A 27,193-nucleotide genomic window follows, 5' to 3' on the forward strand; every position below is an offset into this window, starting at 1 on the left:
GTCATGCATATATATTTTTCTTCCATTTATATATGCCACAACTTTCATTAAAGGCTGTGGAATAAGTCAGGTTAAGATTCCCACCTGGTTATAAGTTCAGAATTTTGGGAGAGTGGTATGTCATGCCTTAGCAAAACCAACTGATTGAAATAGAAGAGCAGCTCCAGAGGACAGAAAGCAATGAAAAATAACAGTACATAATCTTGCCTTCTTTGGATAGATGCCAGCAGTCATAGGTGAACCTAAATACCTTAAGAAACCTGGGAATATTGGGGAATCTTTTAATGTAGCAGAAATGGAAAATCAGTGTGTGCTGTCAGATGCCCAGGATAGCTCCTGAGGACTTGTTATAGGACACCTGCTCAGTTAAGGACCCCAAAGTGCCAGGGGAGACTGGAGAGTGCCCTGGATGGCACTCAAAGGACAAGGAAATCCATTTGGTCTCCTACATAACTCTGCCCTGATGAGAGTCTTTCCTTGAGAAGCAAGCACTGAGATTTTTTTTTTCCCCAGTGTCAGTCTGATGACTTATCCAGAAGCGTTCCTCTGATCAAATTTGTCGGCTTAGTCAGGACATTTTCTGCAGTATTCATCAGAGATGAAGTTTGTCATGTAGGATTTGTCTGTAATAAAATAATTTTAGTAAAACCTAAATGTGGGCTTATACATACCCTTGGTCTTCTTTTAGGAACTTTTTTTTACAATAAAAAAACCCTGTAAAAATTATGATCAAGTGAAAAGTTGAATGTCCTCAATTATACATTATTACATTTTATGATTAAACTTCCACAGTGTAATGGTGGAAAGTACTTTCAAATAGGTCTACATTTTAGTGCCTCATCAGAAATGTAGAAATATTTCAACCAAAGAAGATGTCTGGTATAAAATTAAATAGATTAAGTTATTTTTAACTAAGTAATTTTACTAAGCTATTATAGAAAGTATTTTTTTCCAGGGTTATATCACAGCAACAAAGAAATCCTAATACATTTAACACTCTGGAAGTTCAGTTTAGTTTCAGTCATAGAATAATCAAATACAAGTAAACATAAAATTTGAACTTGCTTTCATGAGAAATTCTGAAAACTCCAGAAATGCCATCAAAATACGTTTTACAGTAATACAAAAAGTTTGTTAAGACACAAATCCAGCTGCACGTGTATATGAGAATATATATTCTCATATGTATATTCTACAGTGATGACTCTCATTGATTCTGCTGGGATCCAGATCACTGCTGAAATCCATCCTAAACACACCTATTTAAGGCTTAAGATCCCAGCATTTGAAATCCTAAAGAACCCATTTTGAAGAAATGTGATCTTCTATTCTGCATCAGGTCACTTTAACAGGAAGGTCTCATATTGGGAATGACAAATTGAGGCAAACAAAATTAGGAGGTACTGTTTGAAATTTGAATTCAAACCCTTATTGTAAAAAATTAGATTTTACATTTGAACATTTAAATAATAAGTTTAGATATAAAGTTGGCATATCAATTTCTGACACTAAGATTACTAATACTGAAATAATATAACTAAACCTTCTGTGATTCTTTCCTTAGTACTTTTCTGAGTACTGCAGAGAACTGCAATAACCACAGATTTCAATCAGTAGAAAGAAAAATAACTCTTTAAAGATTGAACTGGTTACCAAAGAGAGACTGGTTGTATTGAATCAAAATAACAGTGAAAGAAGAGAAAATTGTAATTAATTCTAGATGGATATGTACAGAAAAGTACAGAAAGGGACAAAAATGTAGGCCAAATTTTTCTAGCATTGTACTGCTTTTTGGTTTTAAGGGAAAACATGATGTTCTCTTCAGACATTTCTGTTTTATTTACCCCTTATTGAGGAATTAACTTATTCTAGTCCTCAACCAGTCCATTCTTGTGTGATGACTTCACAGAATTACTCATATGAGAGAGACTTAATTCCCTTAATAATTTCCATGGTTCTTTGCTGGCATCTCACTAATAACTCTGTATTCCTATTGTACAGGGCAGCCCTGAACTGGACAGAGTCCCCCAGAGATGGCCTCACCAGTGCTGAGCAGAGTGGCAGGACCATCTTCTGTGACACCATTAGCCTTCTTGACACAAGGATGCACTGCTGGCTCATATTTTGAAGTCTACCAGAACTCCCAGGTTTTCTGGGAGTGTAGAGCTGCTTTCCAGCTGGGTTACCTCCTGCATGTATTGAGGCATGGGGGAGCTTTTCCCAGGTGCAGGACTGCTCTTGATGAACAGCATGATGTTCTGGTCAGTCCATTTCTCCAGCCAGTCAAAGTTCCACTGGACATCAGCACAACCCTCTGGTGTACTATCCACTTCTTCCTATTTTGTCCTCTGCAGCTTGCTGAGGGTGTGCTCTGCCCCAGAATCCAGGTCACTAATGAAGATGATGAACAGGATAGCATGCAGGTTTGTTCTCTGGGATATACCACTAGCTACTTGCCTTCAGGTAGACTTTGTGCCACTAATCACAGCACTATGAGCTTGCTCTTCAAGTCAGTTTTAAATCCACCTCACAGTTTGTTAAGGATACTATTACTGACAGAAGCCTTGGCCTGAAATAAGGTGCAAATGGGACCATATGGACTTTATTTAACAACAAACAGATTTTATTTAACAATAAAATGAGAGGCAGAAGGAGAGGGAGAGAGCAAGTGAGAAGAAAGCGAGAGAGAGCAGAAGATAGTCACCACCCATGGATCCAGAAGTGTCCTTTTGGTCCTTCTTAACCCAGGGTTCTTGGTGGTAGGGTTCTGAGGTCATTCAAAGCTTTTCACTATTTATACATTTTTGTAAGCAAAGGAACTAATAGTCATTGGTTACATAGTTCTCTTATTCTAATGCTTAAAGGATTCCCTCACTTCTAATGCTAATTAGTCCCATGCTCAGTCTTCCTCTGGGTTGAGAGTTGGTGGCTGCAACCTCTGCCTGCCAGAATTAACTTTTACCCAGCCTGAGCTGGCTTCAGCACAGTAGGTGAGCTGACTTTCCTTGTGGCCCATAGATTCAGCCATTATCACTGATACATTCTTCTTCCCCAGCTTTGTTAACTTCCCTCTAGGCCTGAGATAACACTCAGACAACATCTTATCTTGTCTCATGTATTCCTCATAGCGTCTTAATTCACAGCCCAGGTTTCAGGTATCCACAGAGGCATTGGTTGCAGATGCCAGTTGTCCCATAACCTGCTGATCAGGATCTTTGTTTGACCAGTGCAAGCATACGAGCAGCAGATTCTTTACACACTTTGTCACAGTGTGAATTTTTGTCTGATTACCCAGGATGTGATAGCTAGATCTTGCAGGCTTGGAGTTAGGTCATTCTGTCACTCCATTCTGTGCTTATTTCATGGAAAAGTCTTTTTTTTGGTAACTGTGTTTGAGATGGAAAACTGCGATCTTTAAGTCCTTATACTAGTCCTGTCTGCCTTAGAACTTTCTGGTAAATAAAAGGCATCTCTAAGGATAGCTTTGGATTGCTCTTGGTCCATATGCAGAGCAATCCAAAGCATCTTTCCTCACAGCCTCTGCCTGGGTATGGGGCTGAACACCAGCAGATGGTCTTGATGTCCTATCTTTCTTTTCTGTTCATCTGTGACCTAGAATTCCCCAAGGAGAGTGTGCATCTCATAATGTTGTCAGGATAGCAAAGAACAAAAGATCCTGAAAACACATCCAAAAAGCAACACTACACACCTTGAAGACAGTTACTTGTCAGATGATAGCTACAATAGATAATCTTACTCACAGACTTTCATGTTATCAGCAATGATTTTCTCTAAAAATGACAAAACACACTGGTTCTTCCTTCTTTTCCATCTCAGTATCACTAAGTGAGGCAGTTGACATGTGATAAAAACACGAGGTGTATATGCAGAATACTGGGAAAAGCTTCACTTGGATCTGAGCTTCTGTAGGCAGGCACAAGCCATGAAAGACTCTGTTGTGCTTCACAGCAGCTGCTCCCTGAGCAGCTATTTTTGGGATTTTTTTTTAGAATTGTCTCATGAGAGAAGCAAGATGACTGAACCTTTGGCAGGTAGGGGAGCTACAAACATACCCACTGGTTGACAAAAAACTCACACACTTCTGAGTAGGCATGAAGGTCCTTTTCCTGTAAAAGTGATACCCAAGTCTTGTCCTGGATTTCTGCTGTCTTCAACAGCTAAATGGTCTTGACTAACAGCACCAGTACTGAGAATTCTTCATTATCAGAATATGTTAAGAACCAGACCATGCCCCCGGATGATTTCTGACAAAAGATGCCTGGAAAGTAATGAAACAAATAAAAGGCTGCTAATATAAAAAAAAGTTAATCCCAGTAGTGAAAAAATCAGCAAACCTTTGATGCTCCCCAAGCAGAAACAAAAGGGATACCACAGAAGACAATGAATGAAAGAAAATAGCTCCACCAAGCAAAATCTAGTGAAATGACTGCAAAATATTAAAAACAACTCAAATTTTATTGTAAACATTTTAATACTATGGTAATTAATAAATACAAGCTTGCTGATCAGGATCAATTTAACCAGAAAATAGCCTACAAAGGACCTGCTCTTGCTCAAAGAGATATTGACAGCATTTTACAGCAGACTTCAAGAAAAACCAAATTTAAGCCTTTAAACTGTTTCTGCTTTTTTACAAAAGTATGTAGCTCAAAAAACCCCAATATATGACAAAAAATGTGCATCTCCACTCTATGCTTCTTAGGTGTTTTCCTCTTATGGAGGATTGATCCATATCAATCCATATTGATCCAAAGAGTTGGAGTAGTCTTCATAATGTACATTTTTGATAATTTAAGCATAATCTTCCTGTAGAATTAATAACAATCCATATAAAATAAAACAATATTGCTCAAGAAACAGTTTAGGCCTTGAAGAAAGGTAGAGTTAAACAATTAGAAATGTCCTGCAAAATTGTGATTCCTACTAACTTTAGAAAAATGTCTCTCTCAGTCATCAATTCTTGTTGAAAATGTACAAAAGAAGCCAATATTAGATTGTATTTTTACTCTTCTTTGTGACCCTTTTTCAAATAAAGCCATGGTAACATGCTATTAAAAATGATGTAACTTTTTCTTATATAACTAGTTAGCTTCTATATTACATTTCTTATGTATTAATATATTTTTGAATATTTACTGAAGGATATTGCTTTACCAGACATCCTGGTTAAAAAAATTTAAATAATATTATTACTAGAATTTTAGACTATATCACTTAAAGTAATTTTTAATGACATTTTTTTATTTTAGGTTTTTTGAGATCAAAATGTAGAAGCAATTTTGTCTTAACAGGGAGTTTGTCTCTCCCTTTTCTGACATATGAACTGTAATTTCAGAAGTTTAGAGAGGCAAACAAAAATTGCTGTTAGAATGGCAGTCCTGGCATATATGAGAGAACTGTTTAAATTTGTGGATAATATTTTAGCATACACACCCACACATCTGCATGTAGCCAAACAGGAGCCTATGACTTATACCCCCTAGTTTCTAAAATACTTCCACCAAATGTTTTATTACAGCCTTAAAGCTTTTAAAACATTATGCTTAATGTCACTAATAATAGAGCTAGTCACTTTTAGGAAGAGACAAAGTAACTGGATGTGGATTATTCTTATTACAAAAATGTATTTTTGGCAAAGCCACGAGTATGTGGTGATAGTGAATTTCAGTTCTTACATCTCTTTAAATTTGCACATATTAAAAAAGATAACAGATTATTTAGTCTGATCAGTGTAGTTATTGTAATTTTTAATTCTACTCATATGTTTTTGAAAAGATTGTTTTATGCAGCCTGTTAGAAAATGAAATATTTGTAGTTGATTTACTGCTGATTTTCAGATTAAGTGAAAGTTTCTTTTCCTGATCTCTTCATAGCCTGTAAGAGGCTGACCATGCTGGAGCTGCTCCAGTAAAGGAATATAAGATCATTCTTAATAAAACTCTGATTTCATTCCATCACATTTGGCAGATGGCACCTTCCACAACATATTTCTCCTTGTTCTCTGCTAGAACAGGGGAGTACACCACCTACTGAAAAACCACAGGTCTCCCACACAAATTCTGATACTAGAAGGACAATATACCTACACTCACATGCTTTTCTAGATGAAAGTACAGTGTACTTTGAAGAGTCATGCCACTAGAAATAAAAACTTCCTTGTACCTCCCTGAAAAGTGAAGCCCTAAACTACTGTGTGCCATTCTTCAGAACCTGATTCCCACATTCATTTCTAGTATCTTGTACTATAATTTAATAGATGCTCTTCCACTTGAAAATACTGTGTAAATAGTAAATCTGGAATTATTGTTGAACTGGCTGCAGTTTGGTACTGTAACTCATCAATTTGTATTTAGAGTAACTATAAAGTGCTTTAGAATAGTTTCACAAGAAAGGTGCAAATAAATACTGTGCCCTCTTATGTCATGTCCCATGAGACATAAAGTCCTGGAGAACCCACATTTAAAAGTATCCTCAATTTTTACAGCAATTTAATAATGATACTGATTTCTTATACTGGAGAATGCTTTTGTCTCCAGTATTTATTTGGGTCAGTGTTTCACAGCATCATAGCCAAAAGGCCTGCTCCTTGCCCTCCATTAGTCTTGCAGGGTCCAAACACACTCATCTGAATGGGTAAAAAAGGTATGGTGCTACACTGGGAATCTGCACAAAAATGGTCCTGTTATTGTGCAGAACTTGTGGTTGTTAGTTGATTCCTTTTGAATAATATTTGCTGAAAAGATGAACTGGCAGCACACTGCAGTGTAATTTTTCTTTTTGGTTAATAGGCTCAAAATATCACAGTGGAATGCTGACAGGTCTATAAGTTGTCAAAATTTTCCAGGATTTGGATCATGGCACTGAAATAGCTCTGATGAATGTCTATGCAATGTATGTACAGCACTTCTCCTGCTCCCAAAAGATCTGAGTAAAAATGGTAAGCATGTTTATTGCTTTTATGTATGAGGAATTGAAGCACCAATGAGTGAGTGAAGTGTGTCAACACAGAGTCAAACCCCTAAATGACTCTATAGATTACATTCTTTTGTAGTACACAGACCTCCCTAAAAACTGGGAGTACTTCTACAGAGTAATCATCTTATAAATTAGGGGTAAATTCTTTTCCCATCAAAATTTCCCAAAGGCAAAACTCCCACTGAATGAAGTATGATGTGGATTTCACATTACATTTGTAACCAAACTCAAGCACTTTGTCACATATAGGAGAAGTAACGAACAGCTTCACAGCATGCTTGACGCAGTCTATTCCAATTCTGAATGATAAAAATGCAATATCAAACATTTTAACCTTTTTTCAATATTTTTCTATTCACAATTTTTCTGTTCACATGACTCTCATTTTCCTTAACTGTTATTTCTACAGCCTAAAGAGGGAAAAAGAAATAACAAAGGAAACAGAAAACAACAAATCCTATTATCCAGTTGATTGAATAAATGTAGATGATCACCAAGTCCATATCAAACCGCCATCCACGGCTATCATCCTCGAAGTCCATGAAGTCCATCCTGTGAGCAGCATGTGGGAAATGCCTCCTGGTCACAGTATTTGAGCGCCTTCGAAAACCTGCTGAAAAACAGACAAGGAGTTAAAAATCTTTTTAAAAGGAACCAGATTGACTAGCAAAAAAAGTTAACACTCCTTCCTCCAGTTATCAAAAAGACAAACAGAAGCAGGAAATCTCACACCTCACTGCTAAGTTTCATCACTTTGTTGGACAAGAAGCTATCTTTGGAATTGATTTTGAAGGATTTAAAAAGTAACACTGTGTTCCTTAAAAAGTAGCTCTGTGTTCCATGTCTAGAAAATAATATGTTTGTTTGTTTGGATATGGAATTCTCTACCATAATAAAGTAATAATATCTGCTTAAGTTTCCAGATTTATCAACACCTCTCTTTTGGTGCCTTCTTTCACAGAGTTGGACTCAGTGATCTAGAAGTGAAAGGCTCCATATACTGTAATCAATCTCTTCAGTAATTGGTTAAAATGGGTTCCCTAAGATGGGTTCTACTCATCTGAATTCTTCAGTAATCAAAAATATCCAGATCTGTACATACATAGTTCAACAGCTGATACACATTTGAATTCCTTTTTACTAGAGTCTGAGATTATTTTTCAAAGATAAATTAAAATAAATAAATCTTCTAAATGAATTGTGCTTGCTTAAATATAATGTTCATTATGTTTAATATAATGCATACCAGGTGAAAATTCAACTTTTAAATCATTGTTTGTACGCTGATAACACCTTAAAAATATATAGGCAGATGCAAACAAGTCAAGTGGAAGTAAAAATCCTGTGTCTCCAAGATGGCCTGAGTGTGGGGTCCTCGTCATTGTCCGCCAGACTTCTCCATGTAGCAAGTGAGGTACTGTGGAAGCAGACCTCTTCCCTGTGTCAAGACATGAGTTTGGAGAAGAGTCTGTGCAGCTGTGTCAAACAGTAGACTGTGGCACAAAAAAGAGCCTGGGAGCTGTGGTGCAAAGGCAGAAAATCTGCCCAATTCTGATAAAGGACAGTTGTACTCTGGATTTTTCCTCTGTTTTCATGTAATGAGAAATTTTTATGATGCATTCTGTATTCTTTAAGAATTTCTGACAGAAAAATACCTTTTGTATTTCCAGCTAGAGTGTAAACCACATTTCTTAACCATGTGCAGATAAAAGCTGAGAGCTATAGAGCTCCTCAAAAACTGAACAGCAACATAGAGTAGGGGTTTGAATTATGAAACAGAAGACCTGAGGGAGCACCAAACACCTTTTAATGTATTTTTCTACTTCTTAAAAAAAATCCTATCATACATGATTTCAATCCCTAATATAGTCCCCAAATAATTAATGCATGGGCATGTATTTGTGCAAAAGTATATTTTATTTAACTTTCTTGCATATGCCTGTGTTGCTATACTCTGAACAAGAACTTCTACTGAAATCACATGAATATGCATGCACAGTGCTGGCAGAATCTGGCAGACTGTTAGTGGGAACCTGTTACTAGATAACAAAAACAATGTTGTGTGCAAATCACGCTTTTATATGCACCAAAGTGTGCAAACCAAAAAGGTTTTCAGTAAGCATCAGTAGGCACATTTGTCGCACTTTGCAACCTTCTGATGAAGTACTAGCAAAGCACAAAATAAAACTACAAAAAAATTAAAATATCCTCCCAATTTTATAAATTGACCTACTTTTTTTAAACTCAAAAATAAAAGGTACCAGATAGAAAATTTTACTCTAAAAATGTTCCTAAATGAATAATATGCAAGCTACAATAACCATTTACATTAAAAGTGCTCATGTAAAATTAAATTATGTATGAACAAGTGTTCTAAGGTTATCAGATATACCAAAGTACATAATTTTGGCACAGCCTCTTCTTTCTGCATGGATGAGAAGAGCTATTGAAAGACTGTGAGAAAAAATGCAAGTACAGACTGAGACCTTCCCATATGTGCCCTTGCAGCACCTGGCAGCTTGGTGAGCTAGATCTTTGGAAGTTTTTTCCAGAACAATGTGTTAAAACAGCATTGCATGTGTCTCTGCATGCTTGTGAACCAGATCTCACACTGACTCCATTTACTGCACTTTATGTCCCTTGGTGGAGCAGTTTTGGAGTAAATAAATTGTTTTCCTTTCAGGTAAAACTAGAAACAGAAGATGAGCTCTAAGAGCTCAGAAGTGTTCCAGTAATATGCTTCAACCACTAATGGGCATTTAGCCCTTGGGACTGCAAGTTGCCTCACATGCAAATGTGGACATCTGACCTCACAGCATCAATTTTTTTGCTCTATTATAGCTGATATAATTGCTAATGCAAGAATGCCTGTGAGAGACGGGGAATAATCTTTCCTACAACATCTTTATGCCATTCATAATTTTACAGATCTCTAGTATCTGTTTTCTTTAATATGCTTTCCAAACAAAAGAACTTGTGAATTTCCTTTGTATGGAAAAAGCTTCAAAACTTCAGACTATCCTTTCCACATTATTCCACCCTCCTTTATTTTTCTCTGAGATGTAATCTAAAATTATGTGCAAAATTTGAGTTGTGGGATCACCACAAATCCAGACAATGACAAAACATTTTGTTATTATTCCTGCTTACCTTTTTACTGTGGCTGTGCATGAAATGTTTTCAAAAAATTAATCCCAGTACTATCCAAATGTCTTTTTTTAAATGGCAATAGCTGATTTACAGCACACTACAGTGAATATTATGCATTATGGAGATGACTAATGCCTCTGTGTACACCTGACTGTCCTCATAGTGAAAGGGTTTTACTTGCAATCTGAACTTTTCATATGCCTTAATGCTCATCCTCTTGCCACACACCACTGTGAACAGGTGGTCTGTCCTTATAGGTATGATAAGGCTGACTGGAGATCCTCCTGAAAGCGTACCCTTTCCTTTCTGAAGAAGCCAGTTCTTTCAGCCTCTCCTTCCAGGTCAGGTTCTCCAGGCCTCTGAGCATCCCAGCTAAACCTGGGTCGCTCTGCTAAACCTGCTCCAGTCTACTGCTGTCTTCCCTGTACAAGGAAGGAAGGCAAAACTGCAGGATTTTAGATGTGGTGTCTTGAGCAGTAGGGGATACAAGCTTCATCTACAGGTTTTCATACATCATACTGGATGTATGAAAATCATCGTACAGCCAGGATGCTGCTGGCTTTCTTCACTGCCAGGGCATACTTCCAGCTCAACCACAGCTTGCTCTCCACCAGGATGCCCAGGCTCTTTCCAGAGATCTGTCCTCAGGCTTTCAGTGCACAACCTGTCTCATTGCCAAGGGCTCTTCCTTCCCAGGTGCCGGTCTCAGCATTTGTCTTTTTGAATTTCAGAGTCCTTCCCAAACATTTTTACAGCTTGTCAATGTATCTCTGAATGGTAGCCCTGTGCTGAGTCTATCAATCTGTCCTTAACTTTGCTGTTCTCTGCAGGCCTGATGAAAATGTGTTCTGTTGCTATCTCTAGGTCACAGATCAAAACTTGACAACTATTAGTTGTCAAGTTCATATTTACTATCATTAGTGAAGTGAATAATTTAATATCACTATAAATTTTACCAGCAGTATATGTATCACTTTACACAGACCACTGTGTCATTCTGACAAGGTCTCAGTTTGACTTGCTACGTGCTCTTTTACACTGTACTTCCCATCTCCTACTTGGGTCTGTTTTTCTTTTTTAGGCGCCTGGCAAAAGGGTCTTTGTCTGATGCAGCACCTGCATTTCTCCAACTTCTTGTCCTTTCTGAATAGCAGCCCCATCACTGAGTCTACCAATTTGTTGTCACCTGCAGACTTGATGACAGCATGGAGGAAAAGAACAAAATTTCCAAGTATTCTATAATTTTTCAAGTATACAGGCGTTTTTATGTTGCTTTCATGCTTTGACAAACAAGGTATCATCCCAAACTTCTTGCATAAATGCCAGTTTTCTCCCATACGCACATCAGAGGCATTATATTCTGATTATGCTAACATAATAGCTAAATTGCGAGATTTGCTAGTTAAGATGAGCTGTGAGATTTGTATTTCCAAGAAAGAAAAATCATATATTGCTGGAAAGGTTTATGAGAGAGCAGCACTTATTCTGTGTGAATGACTGCAAGCATGTCCCATTAACTTCTCATTTCATGCCCCAAACTTTTAATCTCAAGCTCTCCACTGAGACTCAAGTTCCCAAAATATCCAGTTCCTTCCCCAAACTAAGGCCATTTAATGAAACCACCATCCTTCTCAGATCCAGAGGTCTACTTCTTCTGCATGAAAAGCTTGAACCTCACCACCCTCTTGCCTCAGTATTTCAGCTCCACACACCTGTTGTCTCAGAAGTCTTTTTATCTAGAGAGAAACATATCAAATTACAAACTTTTCTTTCTCCAGGATGCATACCAGAACCTTCAGCTTTCCTATGTTAAAACTTCTACTGTCATCTTCCAAGGCCTTTTCCACAGCAAAATCATCTTTCTAAACCTCCCTCACTATCCTGCTCTTACCTTCCTCGCACTTTCTCTCTGCTTTCCTTGCACATTTCACTCCTCTTGCCCTTCTGATATTATCTGTGGTCTCTTGCTGGCTGCCAGCACCTTATACCCATGACTAAACTTACAAGATAGTAAGTTAAACATCTCCCCTTTTCTTTTCCATCCCCAAAATCCAAGTCCTACTTTCTGACAGCTGTTGGGCTCTAGAAAACCTGGATGTAAAATGTACTTAAGGCGTAAAAATGTACTTTCCTTTCCTGAAACCATTTTTACTTTCACTATGTTGTCTGTCTTACCAGTTATAGACTTTTTCTGGGCTTTTGGTTTAAGTGTTAAATTCTATTGCAGTCTCAGACAGGTAAATTGTGTTTAAGCAGTAATTTGTGCATGCTTAAAATGTGATTTATTGAACTCACTGTGCATATGATACTGATGGCCTCTGCACATTAATAAATTAGTTGCACGCAGCAATTTAATGAGAAACACACAGAAACTGCTTTTTAAAGGTGTCAAAGACCCCTATCTGAAAGAGTCTACATAAGCAATCAGTTACTGTGAAAATCTGAAAATGTCCTGAAGCCTTTCATATGGGACACAAGACTTGATTCCATAAGGGACACTCCTTTCCATAAGGCAGAGCTGGGAACCACTGCTACAGCTACACGTCTGCTTTGTGACTTTTGTAAGGCATTTAACATGAAAAGAAGAACAACATGCTACAGACAAAACTATGTAGAAATCCCAAAATGTGGAAGTGTCACTGATGTACATATCATTTGTCAAAACAAAAGGCTTGCAAAAACGTCAGTCCTACAGAATCAAGCACCAGCCAAACAATGCTTCTTGCTGTCTGGTATTAGCAAAACTATTGGGATTTATATCTAAGAATAATCTCCCCTCTCTTAAAACTTTATAAATCCTTTGTGGATCTGAGAAGAGAATATAACAAAATGAACCAGAAATATACAAAATTAAAAGGATAAAAAACCCCAACCAAAACAATTAATAGAGGTTCCAACGGCAATAACAGTTCTTAAAAATAAAATATTTATTTCATACAGCTCTAACTTCCCATATAATTTTCAAAATTATAAGTTCAATTTTTTTGGTAGCTAATCTCAGAGTTTTTCTTCAGAGGTGTGTAAACAAAATAAATGTAGAATTTAAGGTTATTAATTACAAATCAACACATAAAAGCCATACTTAAATTTGGCATTTCTTTGGATCATTTATGGTCAATCCCTTAAATTAACATCTCTCAGGCCTTTAGGACAGAGTGACAACTTATAATTTGGACTTTTTCCTCTGTGAAATACTGTAAATTGCATTCCATCGCAATTAAAATTATTTTCACTTGACAAATTTGATGGTTTTACTCTAGAGTGGAAATAAATATAAGATCTTCTTCCATTCAAATACAGCTTGTCAGATTTCAGTGAGAATTATTTAAAAGTGAAGTTTTTCGCACATTCCTACTATTAGTTTGAATTCTAAGAATAAAATATAGCACCACTTTACCAGTTAGCAATGATGTTCAGAATACTAAGCAAATAAAGAAATAAAAAGTCTGAAGACAGTTACCTCTTGCTATTTTATAGATAAATAATTCAGCTTTTACAAATTAAAATATGAACCCATATTAAGTTAGCTTGTATATTGTGAAAAATAAGCAGATTGTGAGAAAATGAGTGAGTTTGAAAATTAATGCCAAAAGCCATAAAGTCACATTAAATGCATGCATACACATTTTACATAGGCTATTCTGCATAACTAAATATCTCACTCTTTATTAAATAAGAAATATATTTACCAATTTTATGAAAATTATTCAATAGCTACTGTGTCCAGTCCCTCTCAGAAATTCAAAGAAAAAATAGAACTCATAATTTCTGTCTTGGGCTGTTTATTTTCCTGAAAATAACGGAATCAAGAAACGAGAGGACTGTGGGAGGGCATGATGACCTTAGAAAACATGCTCAGCCTGTGATTATTATCACAGAAAACATAATCATCTGTGATTATTCTATAATTATCAATACTCACAAATAGAAGCCACTTGGCTAGTTCAATTGCTAGGATACGTACTAAAATGGGAGTAATTAATTCACATATCTCTGTGTAAAAGTCACTTGACTTTGGGAGACTTGAAGGAATTTTGGAAGATAGTCAGCAAGCAGATCCCTGTTTTTTTTAAGTAACTAGGTGGATTACCTGTTTGCTTTTTCTTTCTTCCCCCAAATCATAACACAAAAATACCAAACAGTCAGAATATTATGTAACAGCCAAGGACTGATATCAAGGAATGAAGCTGCATGGTCTCATGCATGTCATAGAGATCTAAATGCATAGGTTGCATACATTCTAGACCATAAAATGTCTTACTTTGATTTTAAAAAGGTAAGACTTGTACATGTATATTGATGACATACAAATTACAGTTATGGTAATTTTCATACATTTGCCTTCAGGAGGGGGAGTTGTAATGACTTTTGCTCACATTTGCTTGTAAATAAATTGTATCTTAACCGTGAATTTAACTTGTGGACAATTTCTCTCTTTACCGTGACCATGCAGACAACAAAAACCAGGGAATTTCAAACAGCAACTTGAGGTCGCTTCTGCTTCTGCGGTATGTGCATCAATAATCTATATGAAAAATAATTTTAAAAAGTATTCTGAATATTCTAAATCAATGAGATTTCATCTTATTTTTAATCTACTTTCTGCTTCTCTTCCGTTCTATCTAATCTCTTACTCATCATCAACATCATTCATCTCTCTCCTGCTGTTCCTACATTTTACCACTGAACGTTTCTGTACATCGTGCTGTATTTGTCATCTTCCCAGATGACCAAATACTGTATTTCAGCTGCCAGCAACTCTTGCTAAGTTATCATCACAAAAGCCTTCCCCTGTTTGTGTCATATTGCTGTAATGGCATTGGCTACCTCTAGCTTCATTCTTCCCTCACTAAGTACTCACATCCCTTTAGGCTCTATTTGTACAGACTGCTACCTCACAATATATAGAGAGGCAAACACTATCGATATTGATAGGTAGACTTATTATATAATAAGAGATGACTGAATAAGTATAGAATAGCATTTAAAAAATATGTCATATTGTTTCTTGTCTTTGATGTGAATGCTACTTGGCATGATGCTTAACTCTCTCTAGATTCTTATTTTGTAACCTGCATGATTGCTGTATTTTTTCAGAACATAATATTTAATACTAATGATGATTTAAGAAAAACTTTGCAGAGTTTTGTAACTACTGTTAAAACCCTTTCAGTGCTTAAGGCTTCAATGTTTTAAGCCAGTGTCAGTGATAACAGTAGATAATAGTAATGCAAATACTTTCTTTAAAATAAATTAATGAATTGTCCCTACTTCTCCTAAGACAGGGCCAGTGTGATGGCAGAGATCAGAAGGAATACCCGTAATAGGCATGCCTCACCACACCCCTCTGTAAGACATGTCTCTGTGCATTTACACAAAACATTCAGTTCATTTGCAAATCTGGCAACACGAGTCCCGTAGTTTCTCTACAGAAACTGGTGAATTACCTTTCTTGGACCCATGCATCTGTCGTTAAAAAAGGCATGTTCAGCTTTAGCTATTGTCAATGCTCAAAATTTTTATTTCCCATCTGAGAAAATAAAAGAAATGTTCCTCCAGATAATGAAAAAATCCAAAGTACAAGATTGTATCTTTAGAAAGCTGGCACAGTTTTTCTGAACTGAAACTTTTCTGATGCTGACAGTACTTAACCAGTTTTTAGGAAGTTAGCCAAGACTTCACAGAATGAGCTGTCTAAAAAGCCTTCATAGTTGTTCAACATAAAATCAAAAATAAATTTTCCCAAAGCAGATTTATTAAAAAGTTAACTGGAAAGAAGTAATTTGAAATAAAAAGAAAATGCTTATGAACTGTTAAAAATTCCTTCCTTTAATCCTTGTTTAGTTGTGTAATGGTTTTTACCTCTGATTTTTTCTGATGCAATTTCAAACATTCAACTTTATCTACTCAGTAAGTATATGCACCAAAGCTCCTGAATTTGCTCTGTTGTTTGCAAATCTCTGGCTTCTTTAAGAAGGTATGGCTAGTCTGGCTCTGGACTAATTAAAATATTATCACCTTTTCATGTTTATTATTCTCAGTCATAACCTTGAGTGCTTTCATGGTTCTTCTTTTGTCCTTCACCAAATCAAAGTGTCAGCTTTTGTTTTCACTTTAAAGGGTCTCCATGACTCTGTATTGCCTAAAAAATGTTGCCTATCTTTTTATAATTATGCTGTGCAAGCACCACATTCTTCCAAAAATATTGTCAAGTTTCTGTCCAATAAATGGTCCAGGATCAAAGTGAATTTTTGCTTATGTACAGCTTTGGAATGGGTACAGAGTTATCTGTCACTGGTACAGGTGTATGAAGTAGTAATCACAGCATATTGGGCAGGAAAAACACTGTATGTGGTTGTCCTTCTTTCTTCCCTATCCACTCATTGACAGAGATGAAGCCAACTAATACATCTACCATCTATTATCAACCAAAATTTATTATTTTTATAGCAAACAGAGTTTCTGTGAGGTATCAAATAAACAAACTGAACACCAGGCAAACTTAACTTTTAATTTAAGATGTATTTACACTAGCAGAGTTGAAACTCTTTAGTGGTTATGTGAGTACAAACTGGTCTCTAGGCCGTGCATTTCAGCGCTGGGGAAGAATGCACAACATAAAATTTATTAAACATAATAGTTAACAGCTATAGCTGCTATAGCTAACAGTAATAGTAGAGCTAACAGCTAATTAAGAATATAATATAATAATTTTTTCCCTATTCTCTATTCTTCTTGGCGTAGCTGCCAAGGATTATTCTCCACTTCCACTAAAACACATAAAAAATACTTGTTATTTCCTGTCATTGGTGAAGAAAAAAGGCATCTTTGCTTTCACTTGTTCACAGAGACCAATCTGAACCTGAACTAATCACAGCAGAACTTTACACAAAACATAAATATTAAAATCAAGAGATATTTTATGCTCTAAACAAATTCTGTAATGAAAGACTACCACTTAAAAAAATTAATTATTCAAAGTTTACCCAATGTGGTTAAACTAAGATTATGTATTGTTTTCAGTTGTCTCTAGAGAGCAAATAGTAAATATTTATGTAATCTTATTTAATAAATAAATAAAATAAAACCCTTTTATGATGGCTTAAATAAAATCATAATGAAAGACACTATTTTATCAAACTGCAGAACATCTTATAAAACAGGCATACTGAATAGTCTAAAGGTCTTCCTACCCTATCGTTCTTTCCCTGACAAGTCAGACTATGAGGAATTGGTCAGGATTGAAAAAAAGTAAGAACAAGGCAAGCATATTGCAACATTTTTCCCTCTCAGTCCCAGGGACTGCATTTCCATGATCTCTGCAGACAAATGTGGTACCTTTGAGTTTAACAGGAACAAGAATCTGACTTTATTTGAATCCATGCTTTGGGGTAATGATAATTTTATTTAATGTCTCTTAGTTCTTTTGCAGAGTTCTAGTTCTTTTATTATGAGACAGTGAATAACAGCAGCAGACATACACTTCTGTCATGCCTTTCGTGATCTTAATTACCGCAATCATCCCCCCTCTTTTAGTAATCTATTTCTTTGTGTGAAGTATTCTAGTCCATTTACATAATACTCATCAGGAAACAATTTAAAACTGACTTTCTCTTTTATCTTTTCTGTACCCTTCCTGCTAACTACCTTGTTTTGTGATGAAAAGAAAACAATGTAAACATTGCTGAAGAACACTAGGTTCCAAGACAATCTCCTGCCACTGATTGCACTTGGTTTTAATTTTTATTATCCCAAATATTTCATACTGTAAGCAAATCTTACATCTTCATGTCTTGTAAAAAATACGCTGGATAATACAAGCTGTAATTTAGACCCATACAGGACCCATATGATATCTCTTCAGTGAGAAAAATTAATCATATATTTGTATTCTTTGTTTGGTATCTTTTAACTGGCTATTAATGCTTCAAAGGACTTTCCCTCTTATCCTGAACACAGCTATATTTTATCAAGCATCTTTAGAAAAAGACCTTAAGAGTTTTTAGGAATTGTAAGCTGCAGAGTCAAAACCCTGATACCTTTAACTCCCTTACAAGTTAAGTTGGGTGTCTCTGGTAGAACTGTGGGCCATGGCTCCAAAGTAGGTCCAAGATGTTCTTAGTTTGTCTCACCGACCAGCATGAACACTTGGCTGCCTAAGCAGAACTAAAGATGCCAATCTAACATCCATTCAGGGACATGTCAAATGGGGAAAGGTTACACTATACCTTTTTGCCATGGCCATTCTAGCACAACCCTTGGTGTTGCATAATTACAGCTACCAATATTCCTGCCACACCAGTCTTACAGTACCACAGTTAAATGGAAATAAGCAATCCTGATGACACATACATACTAGATAGAATTTGATTCCCTCCAGTGCATTGATGAACCAATAGAGACAAAACAGCAACCATAATTTCTGAGTAGTAAATTACTCTCCTACACAGGCTAGTGCTGGAGGCAGTCTTTAGGACTGGAACGTCCTTTTCAATGAGAATGTGGCTCTGAAGGAGTCCCTAAAGAACAGCCTCTGCAAAACAGCTTAAAATATAAACAAGGCTATTGATACACAATATTTAGTTCTAACACTGTTGGCAAAGTAACAGGGAAGGAAGTGGCAGCCCTGAAGCTGAAGCTTAAGACTTCTCTGTAGCAAAGACCTTTTTATTTTAAACCTTCCCTTCCATTTTCTTTTCCTTTCAGATTGACTTCTACTTGGCAAGATGCAGAAGGAGAAGAATAAAGGCTATTTAGAGCATAGCTGCTCCATGGGACCCAAGGGGGACTCTGGAATCAAGAAATCAGTCTTGTATTTTTTACCAGCAGGAGCTGACAGAACTTGTGGGCAAGGAAAATGGGTGCAAGAGTTAGGGCCCAAGTGCTGAAAAATCAGTAAAATGACAAAGTGGCCATCGGTGGAGCTGAGCTAAGACACTCAACCAGCAGGTTCGGATTCTTGTCTTTTCTGTATTAGTGTACTATAAGCCTAGCAGATACTGAGACAACACTTCCCAGTGAAGTGTGTCTTTTTTGGGCAGAAAATTCACTCTATGTGAAGACTGCAGATCACAAATGCATTTTGTGACAAATAGATGCGTGCAAATTAACTTTTGTGATTTGACAAGCTCTACTGAAGAATTTTGTGAAGAGAGGCTGAGAGAGCTGGGCCCATTTAGTCTAGAGAGGAGAAGGCTGAGAGGGAAGATCAGTAACATATATAAATATCCCAAAAGTGGGTGTCAAGAGGATGATGCCCGGCTGTTCAGTGGTTTCCAGAGACTGGGAAAAGAGCAATGGCCATGAACTAAAACACAAGAAGTTCCACCTCAACATGAGGAAGAACTTTGTGTTGAAGGTGGCAGAACACTGAAACAGGCTGCCCAGGGAGGTTGTATAGCCTCCCTCTCCAAAGATATTCAAAACCCAGTTGGATGAGTTCCTGAGTCATGTGCTCTGGGTGACCCTGATGGGATGGAATAGAAGAAATTGAGAAGAATAGTCCAAAATAAGGATTATTCTGGGAGCCTTCTGCCAGCATTACTCTTTATAGCTAAAATTAAACGCTGCACCTTCTATTTTCAGTAACACCTGTCTTGTTTCTTCTCAGTAGATCACAGTTATCTGAACTTGAAAACCAGTATCACTTTATTTGGTTATTTATACAAGGAAGATTTAACTTAAAACTTGTACATTTTTTTGTTTCCAGCATCCTGCCTTTGTTACCCACCAAACTGAAATCACGATAAGAAGAATCTTGAATGAAGAAAGTAAATTTTAGTATTGTACCCCTATTTTAAAGACAGAGATACAAAGAAATGTACCAACTGGCATTATTAAAAGCTTTCTCTAAAGGAAATGGTTCACCATTTTCTTAGAGAATGATTACATAAAAGGTCATAGCAGATGTGACCTACTGAAATGATGGTAATTTCTACCAGGTTTTAGTAGGCTTGGAAAACACTCTATTGCAATCCTGATGCAGAAGTCAATATTTTTATTAAGTACCTAAAGAGATGAGATCAGGAAAGAATCTGCACAGATTTCATCGTATACAACACTAGAGGAATGTTTTCTAGATTAAACATTTGAAAAGATAGAAACAAACATTCTATTTTTAACTAGACTTTCAATTTAATTGCCGAGTTTTAGATAAAAACATCAGCAACATTAACAGATGGAGGAGATTCCTATTAGCCAAGGAATAATTATGATTCCAAATAGTAACCAAAGGCTGTAACTCAGAGGTTCCATAATCCCCTTCTGCTCTTCTGAGCATCTACTTCTACTTTTCTTGAGCCATCTCTACAACCTTACTCTACATGCAGGCAGCCAGCATCTATCTGCAATGCAATCATCATTATCCTGACTACTTTATCCTTTATCTCTGCAATGTATTTCTATCTCAGATTTATGCAAAAGCTTTAGAACTAATACTTTTAGGACAGTGTACTAAATGTCTCAGTCATTTGTAATTTCTGCACTCGATTACACCGAAGTCAATGTCAAATTAAGTATCATATTTGCAATTTAAATTATTCTAATCTCTTATTTTAGCTCACATTTCTGTATCAAATTACTGTTGGGGACCTACCCTTAGTTGGTGAACTTCCTGTGACTGTACCGCTCTTACAGAATGCAATTCCACTTTAATGGCATACAAAGGCCACACTTAAGTTATTCAATTATGATATATGATAATAAGATCCAATTGAGTGTGTTTGCTATTTAACTTTTCTGTTCAAACTACACTATTTATCTGTTATAAAATCTATTTAAGAAAACGATTAATTGTTATTTCTATCGTGAAATTGCAATTTTTTAAAGTTGTCAGTACTCAAAAGAATAACTAATATAATATCTTTGTTTATCTCATATGAAACCAAAGATATTTTAGGGAAATATTTAAAATTAGTTTGTTAACTTTTCCATGTATTAAAAATCTGAATGGGAAAAGAAGAATTGCTTTCCTTTGTGAACGGCATTTCCATTTCCCCATTAACTTATCCTTGACCAAACACCATATAGACAGCAATACCATAAGCAACGTTTATGAAACAAGTGGGAATTCTGTTGATTATCTGATTGGAAAAAAATACAGAGCATTACAAGGGCAATCTAATCTGGAGAAATTTTCATCAGTGTAAAGCCCAAAAGTGCCGCATTGCTGAGGTTTCTTTCTTTTTGTATAAGAACTGAAAAGTTATGGTTGTTTGTATTATTAAAGATAATTCTACATTCCCTATGGAAAATCTCATATGAAAGAAGTCTCACATGTAGATGAGCAAATATATTTGGCTAAGTGAATAAGTTCAGGAAAAAAAGTAAGGAAAAAGAAGTGCTTGATTTTATCTAGCAGTCCTGCAATGTTCATTAAGTCAAAATTAGTTAACCTGATAAATTTTGTATATCATCTAAACTTCCTAACAGTAATTTTTGTCTCCTCATGTCCCAATCTAGTTCTGAGGTCTGATTTTATCTAGCATATCTAATGAGTGATTTACTGGCTAAGGTATACTATTTTCACATCTCTGGTATTAAAATGATATTGTGGAAGAGGTTTTGTCACAATGAAAGCTAGAAAAATATGAAAAGAGCTTCCAGATACTCCATGAACACTGGACCTGCTGGATATGAAAGTGAAAGAGCATAAGCATTTCTAACACGGATACAGAATTTCTTCTTTGCCAATGCAGTTATTGTACTGCAGTATTTGACAGTGCACTCTTATATAGAGGTGGTTATTTTCATGTTCAAATTTGCAGGATTTCGTTGCTTTCTAAGCACTGTAATGACATCCCTTTTCACTCCAGTCACTCTACTCATGTATCCACCCTATTCCTCTTCCCATTCTTTATATTTGACTTCTGAAATTATAACATCTTATTAGGCTATTAGGTTCTTAATTAAAAGAAAATTAATCTAAGTGCCCTCTTTATCCCTTCAGATCTCAGTGGTATCAGGGTTTCCCTTTGCAATGGAATCTAATATGGTGTCAGAAGACTTTTGTCCCACTATTCTCAGCATTTTATGCCTGTTAAGTTTGAGCAGTGTCCTGAGGCAGTGAACAAAACCAATTATGGAAACCAAATATAGAACTTTAGGTGTTGCCAAGCACAATTTAGATATAAGCCCAAATACATAGTCCAGGAAGAAAATACAATATATTTGCATTTTGAAAGCACACAACCTGCATTAGTTTTTATTGAAATAAAAAGTCAGAAGAGAGACAAGGCAGCAATCCTCTTATTGAGAAATGCAAGGACAAAGTTTCAGACAGCTTTGTGGTTTGCGTGTCTCATTAACTAGATTTAACCATGTTTCCATTTAGTGCGGGACTTTTAGGCTATACTTTGGAGACACATAATTCCAGCACTCAAAATTACCTTTGGCAAATTTTCAGGTGGCACAATACTGAAACTTTATGATGTCTCCAGATCTTTCTTTTATTTCTACTTATTTATGCTTTGTACAATGCTTAGCATTGTGAAAGATATTTATGAAAGGCATAATTTGTATAAGACCACAAAACATAAAGGAACTATGTCACATGCATAACATATATTAAAATAAACCAATAAGCCCAGCATTAACACTCATACTGTATTAACTCCTGTTAGAGAAAGTAAATAGTCATCCTCATTGTCCTGCCAACAGTTTTTTCTCTGAGTAATACCAAAGATAATCTATGAGTCCTCAAATTTCTCAAGTCTGCTACTTTTGATAGCCAAGAATATTTCTTGATATTATCAGTATCAAATTGTGTCATTACTTGACATGATTTTATTAGTAGAGTTCCAGAATGTATCAAATTTCACCTTTACAAAGCCCTGGGTAGACTTATAAAAGGAATATAAAATGCAACTCCTGTTTTATTTTTTCCACATACTTTTAGAAGGCATCTGCTCTTACAAACAGGAAAAGTACATCTGCTAGCTAGAATCAGCACTATGAAAAGTATATCAAGTAACTATAAGTAAATTTACATGAAGCCTGGTGAAGAAAGGCCATTAGACTGAAAGCAGGGAAATACGGGTAAACGGTGAATCCTGCATTTAGGTGGTCTAACTTAAATTTGTTCAGTTCATGATCAGTTAATCCTGAAAATGTTTAGTGTTAAAGTAGCAACAAGAGGCCTAAGTTTTCTTCATACAATAAAGAGAAAATGAAATGAAAACACCCATACCCATTACTCTATTTTGTATGCATTATATATGGAATAATATATATTATTCAAAATTTTTATTTGACTTCTTTTATAAAAGACTGATTCTTTTGATTTTTTTTTGAGAGGTCTTTATTTACCACACTCAGAACTAGCAACTTTTCTCCTGGAGTAATTTTCTTTATTCCACTATGCAGACAGACATTTTTCTAAGAAGGAAGCTACATAAAATTATCCTGATAATGTGCACAGAATTAAAGATTCAAAAATAAATGAAAAGGTACAAGCACAATTGTGTTTTTACAGTTTGCAGTTTATCTTTAGATTCAGAGCACTGTGTATGAATCACCCATGAGAATTAAACTCATCTCTACTTTAAGAATCATCTGTCTGTTTGCCAATGGCATGTATTAATCAGAGTCTTATTTTCAAATATTGCACTTGAGTTTGAATGACATTTAGGCAAAAATTAAAAATCTTACCTTCAAAAACTCTGAATGCTTTCTTGCAGCTTGGTAGAGGCCATTTAGCAGAATTGGATTTTTGAAAATTTTCCTTTAGATTCAAATATTCCATAGGGAAAAAAGATCTGGTAGAGTTATTCAGATCTACAATAAGTAAGGGGAAAGAATACATACATCAATGCCCTAAATAAAGCATAATAATAATGAGCACAAATTTAAACAAAATAAAAATGCCATATCTACTGTGTAATTCTTCTGATTATAACAACTATATTTAAAAAACACGTTTACACAACCATTTCCATATATAGCAAGAGCAAGTTGTAAACATTCTGCTTTTTTGGAAAAAAAAATAATTAGAAAAGATGATGTCATTATGATAATTTCTGGCAAAATTATGCATTGAAGAAATCAAGCTATTTAACTTACAAAACTATGATGATCTCTCTTAATAAAAATTATATCTATAAAAATGGCTGTGGTATTAATTCTCAGCTTTTTGTTTAACATCACCATTCAGTAATAGTCAGTAACGCAAAGGAAGGGGAAGAGCCTGACATTTTTTTTAGATTTAAAAAAGTACTTTGGATTAACAGGAAGTTAATCCTGTTAATTAATTAATCCTGTTAATTAATTATTTTATAAGTTTTTAAGAAAACATTTGTAGAATGATTCATGACACATTGCAGGAGTTGGCATTACAGACTAATCTCAAGAAATCAACATCTTCTCAGGGTATAATTTGGGGAAATACCTATATGATTGCAACTTAAAACTGCCGAACTAAAATATTCATAGCAATGCAATGGAAAACTAAAAACAACAGTATTTTCCTACCATAGAATTGATCTACTGATAACAAACAGGGTTGCTAAGCTAGTAGTTAACAGGAAAAACTTCAGCCTCCTGCTCATCAATTTCTGCCTCCAAACCAAGATGGCTCCAGATAAATATTAATAGTAGCTGGTACCATAATTCTTTCTGTACCTTCAAAGTAAGAAAAGACATTCACAGGATTTTTGAGAAGGCTTTTCTTATTACTTCATGTGGTCCAATGTAATGGAACATACTTTTCCAATAATAAATATTTTATGAAAGGATAAAATCTTTTTCTCTGGCAAATTTAAGAAAGCTAAGCTTTTTGTGAGCAGGCTCCAAAAAGAAGAAAAAATGCCTTTGCTTCCAGTAGCTTTTTCTGTGTAAGATGAAGACGTTAACAGATTTGAAGTAAAAACCCCATGCTAGTTTGATTCTAAAAATTATCCTTTATTTCACCATGTCACAATGCAGGTGGAATGAAGCCACACAATACATGAAGAGCACAGAATCTTCAAATCCTCCATCCTGTTATGTGAAAATAGAGCTAATTCACATATAAGCTGCTGTCACTGAAGGAAAAAGGGCCTTTTTTCTCCAAAATGTAAAATGAACAAACTGTGTATTTTTCACTAGTGTTTTTTAAATTTTTATGAAAGATCTTTATATGCTACTGAACATATTTGGATTAAGTATTATTCAGATTCAGGCTTCTGATGAGACTCTGCTTGCTTCTCACAGCACGGAGAACATTTTATTTTCCTGCTACAGACCACAGAAATCAACACAGATCTTTCAATTTTATTCAAATTTGAAAACTGAAACCTCTGGTGAGGCATCCAATTCCTGTTTCTCAGAAAAGACAGTGGTGACAAGTCTTACTGGCTTCTAGAAGCCTGCTTGGCTGGGCTTTCAATGAAAGATCCCCTCAAGCTGGCCAGGTCACCTGTCCCTCTGTATGCACATGACCCTCTTTCCCTGCCACGTGCCTGGACCTCCCTTGCACAACCACTACCCTCAATCTGCATTGCTCCAAAGTGGTGGATTTATTGCACATGTGTGTCAGATCCGGCCCTTCTTGCAAACAACATAAATTAAATTTTTATTAATGGAAGTGCAGAAGATCACTCTGTCCCTGTAAGTGAAGCATTTAAAAGATACTTGCTAACTTAGAAAGTTACTTGGTGGAATCAGCTCAAGAGCTGTTTTCTTAGGTGTATCCTGGGCACGTTGTCATCTGATCAGATGTGAGTTTAGACTGATGGGAGAAGGGCTTCTAAGAAAGCCTTTAAGAAAGATGGGAACACATAGTAAGCACCATCAGAGCAACCTATCTGGACTGGAACTCATGCTTAAGGGATCCTCTAAAAAAGGCTCAGCTGACCAAGGCAACTGGCCAGAGGAATTACCTTTGTGAGTCAAATATGGCTTTGTAGCTCTCAGTTAAACACTGATTTTCTCCATAATTGATGGATAATTGACCTCTTAGCCCTTTTTTTGACCCGTTACATGCATCCTTCTGTTGCAGTTATGTTCTGCAAAACTGTACAAGCTAAAAAGTGAACTTCTGAGTATATCCTTAAATGTTTTTCTTTTTGACATATCTTTGTAAAATAAATGCACTCACACAAAAGGAAAGCTGCAGAGAGCATCCAAAATAAATTAATGATGGAAATAAGACATCCCAGCTACATCATTAGAGAAGTATATAAAGACTACAAGCAACTTTGCTTTGCTGCCTGCACAAACCTATAGTAGCAGTGACTTTAGCATAAGTTTTTAAAGGCTTAATAACTCTTCTGAGTGGAAAAAAAATAAATTACTATGCTTTACATTGCTCTGGTGCCATTCATCTTCTTAATGTGCTGATTTTACTAATTTCTCTGAGGATACAATATCATCAATACTCCTTAGTTAATTTAAAAGTTGTTCAGTATGTTATACACTGAAAAATTTCAAAATATTTTTTGTAGTATATATAATAAAACAAAGCTAAATTACTGTACCTATTTTTAAGTATATTGCTAAGTCAAGCACATATTGCTATATACTGAATGGCAATATACAAATAGTTGTAGATTTCTCCCATCTGAAGTAGTTAATACAAAACATATATACTGTTATGGTCCACTATTTATAGTAGACTCTATTTACAAATCTATGACACTTCATGTCCTCCTTAGGCACATAAATCCTTTTCCTCAAAAGAGCTACATACCCATTTAATATTTTAAGAGTGGGTAAAGTTGAATGGGATGTCTTGAGAACAGCTAGTCCAACCTGCTAAGGCAGGGTCAGCTGCACAGGGGCCCAGAATCAGTTGGGTTTTGATGGGTGTTACACAGACTCTCTGACCAGACTGCTTGAGATCCTCACACACAAAAAGCTCTTTCTTGTGTTCAGATGGGATCTCATGTGTTTGAATTCATGCCAAATGCCTCTTGTGCTGGCAGTGAGCACCACTCAGAAGAATCTGGCTCCTTCTTCTTCATTCCTTCCCACCAGGCATTTTTACACATTGCATGTTAGGTACTCAAAGGCTACAAATAATCCTAGTAACATTTCACTTAGAAAACTGTAACATGTTGAAAAGTTTTGCAAA

At 35.8% G+C, this 27,193-nt stretch overlaps 1 protein-coding gene across 3 annotated transcripts in view; it reads right to left on the minus strand.

Annotated features, from left to right (window-relative positions):
- Positions 1-4,453: 4,453 nt before the first annotated feature.
- RNF180 (ring finger protein 180) overlaps positions 4,454-27,193 on the minus strand; it is a 71,406-nt gene continuing 48,666 nt past the window's right edge. For 2 of the 3 annotated variants that reach the window (XM_071425346.1, XM_071425343.1), the window contains exons 6-7: positions 23,794-23,919; positions 4,454-7,609 (exon numbers count right to left, since the gene is read on the minus strand). In XM_071425346.1, the coding sequence (XP_071281447.1) occupies positions 7,407-7,609; positions 23,794-23,919 (329 nt within the window). In that variant the 3' untranslated portion in view covers positions 4,454-7,406. The remainder of the gene's footprint in view (positions 7,610-23,793; positions 23,920-27,193) is intronic. The other variant, XM_071425345.1, reaches the window with a different exon arrangement.

Source organism: Agelaius tricolor, unplaced genomic scaffold, assembly GCF_023055355.1.
Source record: "Agelaius tricolor isolate 1412-34295 unplaced genomic scaffold, bAgeTri1.0.p SCAF_4, whole genome shotgun sequence".
In the NCBI taxonomy this organism is placed as follows: domain Eukaryota; kingdom Metazoa; phylum Chordata; class Aves; order Passeriformes; family Icteridae; genus Agelaius; species Agelaius tricolor.